At 44.5% G+C, this 12116-nt stretch overlaps 2 protein-coding genes across 4 annotated transcripts in view; both read right to left on the reverse strand.

Annotated features, from left to right (window-relative positions):
• Positions 1–1589: 1589 nt before the first annotated feature.
• Positions 1590–2915, reverse strand: gpr151 (G protein-coupled receptor 151). Its single transcript, XM_070913973.1, has one exon. The coding sequence runs from the start codon at positions 2913–2915 to the stop codon at positions 1590–1592; it is 1326 nt and encodes a 441-aa protein (XP_070770074.1).
• Positions 2916–5695: 2780 nt separating this feature from the next.
• Positions 5696–12116, reverse strand: part of ppp2r2ba (protein phosphatase 2, regulatory subunit B, beta a) — a 37831-nt gene continuing 31410 nt past the window's right edge. For all 3 annotated transcript variants that reach the window (XM_070912802.1, XM_070912803.1, XM_070912804.1), the window contains exons 5-10: positions 9705–9882; positions 9327–9491; positions 6930–7099; positions 6250–6341; positions 6046–6169; positions 5696–5851 (exon numbers count right to left, since the gene is read on the reverse strand). In XM_070912802.1, the coding sequence (XP_070768903.1) occupies positions 5696–5851; positions 6046–6169; positions 6250–6341; positions 6930–7099; positions 9327–9491; positions 9705–9882 (885 nt within the window). The remainder of the gene's footprint in view (positions 5852–6045; positions 6170–6249; positions 6342–6929; positions 7100–9326; positions 9492–9704; positions 9883–12116) is intronic.

A 12116-nucleotide genomic window follows, 5' to 3' on the forward strand; every position in this document is an offset into this window, starting at 1 on the left:
ACATGGTGTATTTAAAGATAGTGCCAACACTATCATCAGTGTTCACAGTTACTGTTTTGTTTTTGTATTATTTCTGTAACAACCTTCAATAATTTCTGTCTTTATACATGTGAAGGTAAAATTTTTAGTCCAACAATAAGTGCATAGCTTTTTGCCTTCAGTGTTTATGGCTGGGTCACCACCTCAGGGACTGATGGTGGGTTATATAGTGAAGTGTTTATCTGATTGAGGTACTTGCCTCTGGCAATAGAAGGTCAACATAAATGATTAATGAGAGGAAAATGTCATAAGGGAAGGGAGGGAGCAAAAGGAGGTGTAAGGTGACTATGGGATGGCTCCTACTTCCTAAATTTTATTCTGCTCTGTTTTTCTTTAACTTTTTACAGTAATTTTACTATGCAAGCCATATACATTAAACCCCATGTAAAATATGAAATATATAGGTCTTTCATTGGTCATTAACATGTGGCTTCAATGTTCAGCACAGCAGGGGTGCTGTTACAGACAGTTGTTTCAGACAGACTAATCAATCACAGATCAGCTCAGGCACAGTTTCCTAATGTTGTTTATGCCTTTCACTGTGAGGCTTTGACCTATCATGTGTATTCAGATCAATGAAGAGAGAATTCCTTATGAGACTCCCACAGAGGTGAGTCCACTGAAACGACTCCATCTGAGTTCAGACGAAAGCTCTTTACCTCTAATTAGAACCCTTGGCAATTCTAATGGATGCCCTTATGAAAATGTACTTAATGACCCCATGTCAGTAGGAGACCATCCGCTGATGTCTGATCCATCTCATTAAGACTCTACTGTACATGTGTGTGTCTGTGTCATTGATTTAACAGTTAGAACATTCCTGACTGAACAGTTATAATGCTGTTGTGCTTCTGTATTTCACCTCTAATATATATATATCACTTTTGACACCACAAGACAGTTTTATGACACACAGGCGACTTTTTTAGAATTGTTTTTATTGTAAACACTGGTCATTCTGATGCACAATAATCTCTCTCGCACAGAAAGAGGGCAAGAAACACAGACTCTTTCACATAAAAACTGCCTACTTCAGCATCACTAATATCCAGAGGGGTATATACCAACAATGATTGCGCAAGTGCAAAAATACATTTATCTATAACATCTAATTAAAAAGCAGAATTATGTCCAAATACTTCAAGAAAACTGTGACGTACAATGTTCATTCACCATACGGTATACTGAAAAAATATATAAATCTACTGTGTATAGAATTTACATTGTCATCCTTACCAGAAACTTTAATTTACAGCCACCAGAAGTCATTTACACTAATTATAATCTAGTTCTTCCATTAAACAATAAAAACACAACAAAAAGACAACATGATGCAATGTTATCATATTTACAGACGATACTGCTCTAATTATAGTCCACACTGATTACACCTCTTACCTTTGGGTAATATCATAAACACAGTTGACAGAATACCAATTGATTTACGTTGCAGCAGTCAGCAGTCCATTCAGCTGAGGTCTGTTAATGGAGTTGCTGCTGCCTGAGGACTGTATCGAAGAAGATACATAAGATCAGCTGGAAGGTGGTTGTTATTTTTTCCCATCTTGGCTCTGGTGCTCCCACGGCACAGGATCATTTTCGGCTGTGTGCGATCCAGTCTCCCTCTCGTGCCAGAACTGCTCCAAATCAGGCAAGACAATCCCGTCTTTGAGGCTCACCCTGTCTACTTCCCTCCCTCCTCCTCCTCCTTGCTCTGGCTGGGGCTGAGCCACTCTGCTGGGACCCTGGATGGAGCTCGATCGAAGGCTCCTCTCCCCCCGCGGCTGTCCTGACATCTCTGGTCTGGGGCAAGGCGACTGGAGAGCTGTAGGGTTGTGAGGTCCGGGTTTTGGCTTTGGAGGAGGTTGTTTGCGCAGGGTGAGGCGCCTCCACAGCCCCCTGTAGCCCTCTCTGAACTCCTCGGAGAGAGAGAGGACGATGAGAGGGTTCACCAGGGACAGAGAGAAGGTGAGCAGCTGAGCAGAGAGGGTCAGAAGAAGGGGAAGAGAGGAGATGAGGGGCTTAGCTCCTTCAACTTTCTTCTCTGCTATATGACGCTCCCAAACCCACACCACCCACTGTGGAAGCCAGAGGATAGCCATGGCCACAGTCAGGCTGAACAGCATCAAGGTGAGCTTCCTGGATCTGATCTGTGTGCGCAGGTTCTGAGTCTTACTGGAGCGGCGCTGGCACTGGCCGTAAGCCTTCCAGAAATACACCAGGGCAATGCTGAGAGGTGCACAGTAGACCCCCAGGGGGTATGCTTTGACGTACACAGACATGAAATCCCGGGCTTCAGGAGGAACTATCAGCACACACACTAGCCCTCCGATCTGTCTCTGCAGCGTAGCAAACAGCCAGTGAGGGATGGTGACAGAGCAGGCGGACAGCCAAATGAAGAAGAACACCACCAGAATGGAGCCCAGGTGGATGCTCACCTGCTTGTTGGGGTTGGACACATAGCGGTAGCACGCTTTGGCCATGACAGCCACTGTGAAGCTCTTCGCTGCCATGCAGGACTGGAGGAACCAGTCAGCCGTCTTGCAGACCACCCAGCCCAGATTCCAGCTGGCTTTGGAGTAGGAGGCAGCACTGAAGGGCACCGTGAACGCCAGCACCAGTCCGTCAGCAAACATCAGGTTGAAGATGAGGGAGTTGATGAGAGATAGTTTGCCCCTGTGAGCGTTGGAGAACAAGATGACCATCGCAGTGAGATTACAAGCCACACCCAAGACGCAGATGACTCCCAGAATAGCCGGCACCAGGACCCTCAGCTCCCCGGGGTCCAGGTGTTGGTAAGAGCCACGTTCATTGAATGACCATTTGCCTATGGAGCTGTTCACCACTGTCGCATTGTTTCCACTCAACTTGTCCATCTTTTCCAAGAAGATGGTGAGCTGATATGAGGAAAAAAAGATACAAAAAGTCGAATGCAGCCAGGAAAAGAAAAAAGGTTCTGGGTAGAAGATTTCCAAAAATGTAAGAGCTCAAAAGACTTTACAGGAAGAAGATTTAATATATCTAGCAATACTACCTCTCTGAATCTAGACCTGTTAGAATAATCGCATCAGAGGAGGTATCGATTGACGATCAATGATCACAGTGGAGCCCCTGTCTGTCTCCGGTTTATCCTGAGACACAATGATGCAGCTTCTGCAGCTGGTTATAAAGATCCTTTTTGATTGACAGCTGCTGTCCCCAGCTGACAAAATGTGCGTAGATTTACAGCCTCACGGGGCCAATTAGAAAAACTCTGCATAATGTGCACAGTACGACAGATGACTGCATTGGATTTTCTAATTTGTGTAAGTGTTTGTGAATTAGTGGCCATTACAGGGAGGTTTTCCTAGCAGAGTTAAGAAATACTAATGCTTAACTGTTTTACTTTTTGGCACAAAATCAATGTTATTACAGCAAAGGCATTTTAGAATTTGTTACAAACAAAACATGAAGTCCACCAGCAATCCGGATGAATTTTGTCATTTGTGTTGTGTATGAGCTGTTAGGGTGGGTCGGAAACCTTCATTTGGGTGCTGGATTTCTGCTCTTACAATGGTAAATTAGTATAATATGAATAAACATGAATAACTGAAAGAAAGTGATCAAATTGTGACAGTGGCTAGTAATTTGAAATCAACGCCCAACTGTGTCTAGTTGATGATAATCACGTTTCCAGTCAGATTGCCTTTATGTGTGTTACTCTTCATCCACTAGAGGGCGCCCTCACACCACAAGCAGCAATGAATCATTGATTTACATTCAGTTTGAGTCAGCAGCGTTAACAGAGGAGATCCAACAACACAGGCTTTGAACTTGCACATCTTTATTCTTTTTTATTCAAAGAAAGTCCAGTAAGCTTAAAGACTGCATGGTAATTAATTGCATTTCAATACATTCTGAGCTATAAAAGTTTTTTTTGTTTGTTTCAATTAGTGTCACAAAGGATGTTGTTTAGAAGACATTACTTTTTAAAGGAATCACACTTAATAATTCCCTGATTTCACAGAGTTCATTTAGACCTTTGACTGTTTTCCTTTTCTGGGAGCTGGCTCTTAAAACAAATCTGAGACAAGCGAGGATCTCCAAACTGATCAGAGCCCAGTGCTGAAATACAACCTGCTATACTGTTCCACGTTACCCTTCTTCAGCAAGAGGGGGAATGTGGACAGGCGCCGCAGCAATTTCAAGTCAAACATTTTTAAACTGGCTACTTCTGGAGAAAGCCAAGTATTTCAGTTGCATAGTGCCTCAGATGATCTGTAGATGTTCAAATATCTATATGCAGGCTGTCAGTTCCATCAGATCCAACGCATGCAAAAAGAGCTATGCTAGCATTATGTTACGCCAAGAAGTCTCAAGTTTAAGTTCAATAATTCGACATGAAAAGTTTACGGTTCTACCATCTACAGATCATGTTCAGTACTATCCAAATAAGGTAAAAAAATCTGGTGGGGAGTTCAGATTACAGGAATTTAGCAAAAAAATATTTGAATGTGGCTTTGTCGTGTCTCTTGCAAACTGATGACATCAGACTGACAGCAATGTGATAAGAGCAACATTTACTTTGTACATATCACAGCGTCCTCCCCTGAACTCACGAGCATGTAGCCGGTGCTATAATGTAAATTTGACTACATCGCTTCAAGCACGTTTTTCCACTTGGGACCTCAGTGGAGCTTTTTTTGTTTTTGTTTATAGAGAGAAAAAAAAGTAAAGAAAATTCCTAAGTTAACATTTCATTTGAAACATTCACACTCCTGCCTTGTACTCAGTCCCCACCCCCCTCCCACTCCCACTACATCAAACCCCCACATACCAAAAGAAGGCACCACAGCTTCTAAACAGACTCATTGACCGAGAGAAGGACTCAATAAAACAACAGCATTAAATAAAACCATTGACACAGCCTGGAAGGGCTTCATTCACATTACAGACTACAGCAGTCTCACCGGGGAGACACAGAATTGGTACTAGAAAGACTGACCACGTTGTGTCACAGGCAGAGAAAACTCAGTTTCTGGGGTGAGAGATTAACAGTCTCTTCCTCTTTTGTAGGAATTCTGCAGCAGGTTGGACTGTCCAGAGCAGTGCCTCAGTCAGAGGCCGCAGGGTCGATCACATGCACTGTAGCATGAGCAGATTTGAAAGAGAGGGGGCACTGTTGCTACATGACAACGAGCCACCATCATGTAAGCTAGGTTCCTGTCTGTGTGCTCTACTTGATGCTTAGTGTACCCAACATCCAGCCCCTTTCTTCAGGGTCCAGAGGGCTGCTACATCGTGTTATTCATGCAGCAATCCTCTTGTTGCATAAATGCACAGGATTCACTTCTTCAGGTGTCCGCATGGCTAAATAAATTAAATTGTAAGTCAAATTGAAGAATGAAAGTCCATTCTTGATTTCAAGGAAAGCTTTTTCCTCAATTTGTATCCAGGTTGTATTGATTTCCCAAAATTCACACTGTCCACTTCCCCAATTCAGCCACTGGATACTCGTCACTGCACTTCCTCTGCAGAGCGGCGAAATTCAAGACCGGCAGCGACAAGACATAGGGAGAGGAGGAGAAGGATGTAGATGAGGGCTCTGTCTCTCTTTCTCCCACCCTACCTCTCCCTGCAGTGTGGGGGTCAGGGGTCAGCAAGAGCAGATTGCCCTTTAGTTGACCTTGTCTTGGAAGATGTAGAGGTTGTTGGTCGCCGCAACAGCTATGATGTTCTCGTGTGGGTGCCACGTAGTGTGAAGGATCTTCTTGCTGAAGTCTAGGCTGTCTACGCTGATCTCATCCTTACGACGCTTCCCACCCACACACACCTGGAGGACAACAGTTGGAGTAAAAGAGGTGCACACAATTTTTAAACCATAAATAAAAACTGATTTCAGTGATGTTGGTTTATTTTTTGACCACTTGGGCAAAATACCCTGGCAATATGAAACAAATCCTGCTGCCTTAAACACAGAAACACTTCCAGATATCAGGTCACTTGTATTGATGAGCAGTGCTGTACCTTGCGAGGCTTGAGAATGGCTCTGGGTTTGCTGTTCTCCCTGGACGCCTCCAGTGTGACGTCCCGTTTAGTGTTCCGGTCAAACATTCGGAAGAAATTGTTATAAGAGCCGGTCATGATGACGCTGAGGAGGAGCAGAGGAGAGAGCGGAGGGTTATAGAGGTGGATATATAGATGGATGGATGGATAAAAAGTAAATCTTACCTGTCTGATCCATTCCAGACGCACTCAAACTTGTCAAAGATGCAGTCATTCTCATACAGAGAACAAAGTTTGCCTCGTAAATAGTCGTGAACCTGAAAAACAACAAATAAAAGATGTGTGTGAATGTCTGAACCAGTTCGAGGATTATGATCACACTTTTTCCAGCATCGGAAGTTCGTCACATTGCCATACAACCATAAGCTGCACGGCCATATGCTCCACTTTCAGTAATCCCTCCAGACCTGGTGACCTATGCTAAGATGCTAGGTAGCAGGTGGAGGCCGAGCTGGAATTGGACGGAGAATCCCTTGAGCCCAGCTGATGGCCTTATCAATCACGACCTGCCCTAAGATGGCTTCCCCCTGATCAGCCAGTGTGGGTCTGACCTCAGTGACCACACAGTGGGAGGTTTTGCCCTTCAGGTTGCAAAAGCACCGCCACTATCTGTCTTTTTACCGACAGTCGGCTCAATAAGCCCTCCTGGGGTAATCGCTAAAGATGACACAGTTACAGATTGGCAGGGTGACAGTGAAACGGGATTATGTTGAGTGAGTGGTCGGAAATCAATGTTTTGATTTGATCTCGGCCTAACTGTTATTTTCTAACTAACACCAGCTGAGAATTGTCCTTGCAGCCTTCAAACTGTCCGACAGGCACATAAAAGCGTGATGAAAGCTCACCTGGTACGTCTCCAGTGGTTTGTTCTCCATTTGAAGGTCCCACACCTTGACAGTGAGGTAGTCCCTTGTCATCAGGTAGCGCCCGTTGTGGCTGAACTTCACGTCGGAGATGGATGAGATGATTTCAGAGAAAAAGGAGCGAGTGGAGGGATCCTCGGGCTCCTCAAAGTCTATGTGAGTAAAAAAAACAAAAAGCAGTTATCTTCTGACAGAGCAAACACATTTTCCGCTGTAGGAGGTCGCTGCTTAAAAGAGGTGTTTTTCCTCCCGCAAGTCTTTTGATCATTCACAGTAAAAAACACAAAGCAGATTTTGTTTGGGGTGGTGGGGGCCGTCATTAGCGAGTGATAACAATGCTTGGATGCGGGGTTTTTGCTGCAGCAGCTGCATCTCTTCATGGTATTATTTCTCTGTGTGTTTAGGGAGATGGTCGTGGGTCAGCATGCTGGGTAAATATTGGTTATGATTCATATTGATTTTGGCAGCTGCTGATCTGTGTGCAGGCCGGCACGCTGGGGATAAGAGCCAGGCATTCCATCGTTAGCTGTCAAGTTATTGTTCCTCCTCCTCTTTTCCTCCCACCCTTCCTCCCCTCTCTCTTCTCCATCTCTCCAAATATGCCCCCGCCCGCTCTCCCCTCTCCTCTCCCCTCCCCTCCCTCCTCCTCAGCTGAGGCCTGGAGAACAGCTCTGTGATGTGTCAATGGGGAGTCTAACAAGGGATGCGGCGTGAGAGATGAAAAAATAGAGGGATGAGGGAGGGATAAGAAAAACAAATCAATGTCAAAGTGCTGGGCCCATTTGAGCCCTGCTGGATTTGTGTGTGTGTCAGTGAATGAGTGTCTATGTATAAGTGGGTGTGCGCAAGGTGTGCATGTATATATGCATGCGTGTGTGTGTCCCTGCCCGGTGTATAATAGGGTCCCTGGGGAGTCAGCATGGGGGCTGTTTGGTCCCCCTCTCTCCGTCCTGGGGCTCAGCGCTTTGGCAATCCTCCCCTATCCCTCCCTCCCTCCATCCATCCATCCATCCATCCTTATTCTAACGCTGATTAATGTCAGCAGCCTCCCAGATTTACAGGTATGGTCGGGGATACAGTGTGTTTGTGTAGTTTATGTAGAAGGTTCAGGATGTTTTTGTGCGTGTGTGTGTGGATGTCAAGGAACAGAGGAGCTGTGTGTGTATGTGTGGGAGGGAGTGAATTACACATCGCTCTGAGCGATCATGCAGTGAGACAGTAGGTCAGTATTAACAGACCTGTCCTGAGGCTAACCAGAGCACCTGCCTGCTCTGCGAGTGTGTGTTTGTGTGCATGTGTGTGTGTGTATACTGCAAGCACCTGTCAAGTAACGGCACGTACATGTCAGTATCAAACAATGTGGCTGTGAATACCACAACTACAAATTTACTCCAAAATCCAAACGTTTTCTTCTTATTCAGCCCTCAAATAAACGCTCATGTGAAATTCAACAGGCCGTGTTAGCGTACGGTCCAGCGAACGCATCAATACGTCTGAGGAAATGACTGACATTATTGAACAACAAGGTGTGTCCATGAGGGACTAATGCGATTGCTCTTAAGCCATTGATTTCCCAGCCAAAATGTCAATGTATTCATTATTCATTCGACCAAGGTGTACACATGTGATGTTAAGCTTTAGAGAGGGCCATTCATTGTTTGAAACACACAGGGAGAATTATTGATGGCATATTGAGCAGGGGGAGGCTGCGTCTCAGACAGCCACACAAAGATGGAGCTGAAGCAGAAGCACTGATCGTGACCATGCGTATGTATATACGTATATATGTCTTTCTCTTTGCCCACTTCCATCATTCTGATGTTGTCATGAATTTACATATTTGAACCCGCAGCACTCTCTTCTGTTTCCACCCTCACACTAATAATACACTGAGGACACTGACGTAATGTTCTCTGTTTGATGGCCTGGAAAAGAAGTTTACATTCTACAATTACAAACAAATTACAGTCAGTGGGTTTCTTCTTTTTTGACTCAATATCTAAATTTGACAATTTTAAGGAAATAAAATAATTCATTAAAATAAAATAAAGGGATTCAGTATTTCAAGTCAAATCAATACAATGTCATTATTCATCCCAGCTATGGCAGTTTTATGCAGAAGAAGGGTTCATCAAATTGACAGAATATACAACAGTTAAATTAAAGAAACTGTGGAAATGTTTGAGTTTTACAGCATTTTTTGGTGGCAAGTCAAAAAAGAGTGGTGGTGAGTATTTGTTGGGGGAATTTGGACCTCATGACCTCAGTATTTCTGAAATCTTGGCTACAGTCCTGGAAAAAAAAAGGAAAATCTATAGAGATAAGTGTACGCTCTTCCTTGTCAGTTTTTCCCATGATGCACTCAAGGCTGATACTCACATTTGCAGTGTTTGTCGCAGAGCGCGGCCTGTCTCATGTCACACAGGCGTATTGAGCCCTTGCTGCTGCTGTAGGCGAAGGTGTGACACTGCTGGGGATGAAACTCTGCAGAGGTGATCACCTCTGTCAGCTCCTCCATGTTGGCCGGCTTGATGTCCACAATGTCTGAGAGAAAGGCGCTAAGGAACCACTGCAACTTCTAGACGGCTACTGTGGACGAGCTACCACTGTGAAGCCTAAAACTATGTCAAGACAAAGCTCTTAGCTCTGAAAAAAGTGACACATTTTACGTACAAACAGATTTGAATAACAGTTACTTTCCTTTTTTTTACACTTTTAATGCAAGCGATGATGGCTCCTCAACATAGAAGAGGATACTGAAGCTGCGGTCGGTGATCTCAAGGTTCCACAGGTTCACCCTGAGGTCGTCGGTGGAGATGTACGTCTGAAGGTCGGAGTTGACAGAGATGGAGTTGATGTGGTAGGTGTGGGCGTTGCTGAACACGCGCCTGGCTGTAGCCTCAACCATCAAGTCCATAGGCTGCAGCACCGGCACCTATTGGTGAAGACAGGTCAGTTAGGGAGAGAAAAGAGAACATTTGCAAGAAAAAAAGATTCATCTTGAAGGCTCTGATTCTTAGGTCTTTATCTGTGTAGATGTGAATGTGCATGAACACGGTTGCTTGTCTGCATGAATTCTGTGTGTGTGTGTGTGTGTGTGTGTGTGTGTGTGTGAATATGCTGCGTGTGTGTGTGTGTGTGTGAACCACAACCAAATGATTCCAGGGATTCATATGACATTTACTCCACAAATCTAAATGAAACAGAGACAGCGACTGAGGGGCTCCGGGGCTGTTTGATGAGCTGCTTCAATCAGACTGTGAATATCTGTTCGCTACAAGGCTTCTCTCTCTCTCTCTCTCTCTCTCTCTCTCATGTAAGTGCTGAATAAGTCACTCCTGTTCTCTTGTTTGTGTGTGAGAGAGAAAGCGAGAAAAGAGAGAAAGCGAAGGAGGTGGAAAGAGAGATGGCCCGAGGGCATCGCTAGGCCCTGCTGAGGAATGATAACTGAACTCTGCAGAATTAAGATGAGCTCACACACACACACACACACACACATACAAACACACACACACACACACACACACACACAAACACACACAGTTGCACAGTGCTGCTCAAGCTTCAAAGAAGCCCAGCACCAGTCTGCATGCAGCCCCCCGTTGGCCAGATAAAACCCAGACAAAGAGTGAAGGGAGGGGAGGGAAAGAGGAGAACAAATCGACTGCTTCTTCCCTTTTTCTCTCGTCCGTTGCTGGCACTGACAGAGAGACATGGCAGCCCAGCAGGCTGCTGTATCTCCATGGGTGTCACTTCATTTCCATGTCTTTCACTGGCTGTCCAGAGAGACACGGACCGTATTAACCCATAACCCCCAACACTGACAGTTACACCGTTCAGCTTGCTCGAAATGACCTATTAGATTATCTTCCTTGTAAAACAGAATATACTAAAAAGAGAAAGTAACAAATTCACCTTTTAAAGCAGCACATCACAATCAGATAAAATGCAAAAAGTACATCATTTGTGTTTTATAGGCTTTATATGATACAATATAGAATATTTATTGTTTGCTTTTTTGGCTATATTTTGGAGTTATTTCTCTAATCTCTTCCCTCTCCTCCTCTTGCTTTCTCCCCCCCGTGCAGATTTCACAGCCTCTAAACAGGATTGCCACAGTCCCGGCCTGTCCTCCAGGTTGCTATGATCCCCTGGCCAGCCAGACAAAGAGGGACAGACACGCTGAACACAGCACTAATCTACTATGGCAGACACACACACACACACACACACACACACACACACACAGGCTGTCCTATGTGCCTGTCTGCTTTGTGTGAAAATTAAAGAGGTAGTCGAGTGATGAGAGGAACGGGGGGGGGGGGGGGCTCCCGTCCCTTCATGGTCTTCACCTCAGTGCACATATCGATCACTCACTCTCACTTTCCTCTGCCACTGTGAGTTCAAAATTGTCCAGCAATTGTGTGTCATTGCTGGTGTCATTTATGAAGTGAGCATATATTCAGCAGGTACTTGAAAAGGGAAAACTGTACCAACTTTGGCAGATACAGTGCGGACATGCAGTGTGTGTTGCTAAGAAGTTTATGCAGGATTAAAGGCTATCATAGCATAATGACTGACCGCTAAATTTTGATTTAATCAGCTTATCTTGGCTGTACTTATTCGGACTTCAGACTACAAGCTGAGGATAGACCTTTGTCACAGAAAACACTTCAACATGTCGCAGTAGGAAAAGCAGGGTCCTGGTATGCTGGCTCAGAAAGACAAGTCAGTTCAAAACTTTGGCACCTCTGGCCTTCCAATTCATTTTATTTTCCTGAACTGCCTTTAAAGGAATAGTTCGACATTTTGGGAAATACGCTTAAAAGCTTTCTTGCCCAGAGTTAGATGAGAAGATTGATACCACTCTCATATTCGTCTGTTCAACATAAAACTGACTCCAGTAGATGGCTAGCTTAGCTTAGCATTACACTGGAAACTAAGTGAAACAGCTAGCCAGGCTATCTTCAAAGGTAAACTAAAATTCACCTACGAGCACCTAATTAGCACATTCCATCTAGTTTGTTTAATCTATGCAAAAAACAAAGCTTTTTTCCCCCGTTATCAGTCCTAATGCTAAGCTAAGCTAACAGACTGTTGGCTCTTCATATTTACCATACTTACCATATATGAGAGTGGTATCAGTCTCTCAGAAAGCAGACAAGCGTA

Source organism: Enoplosus armatus, chromosome 10 (genome assembly GCF_043641665.1).
Source record: "Enoplosus armatus isolate fEnoArm2 chromosome 10, fEnoArm2.hap1, whole genome shotgun sequence".
Taxonomy (NCBI): Eukaryota; Metazoa; Chordata; class Actinopteri; order Centrarchiformes; family Enoplosidae; genus Enoplosus; species Enoplosus armatus.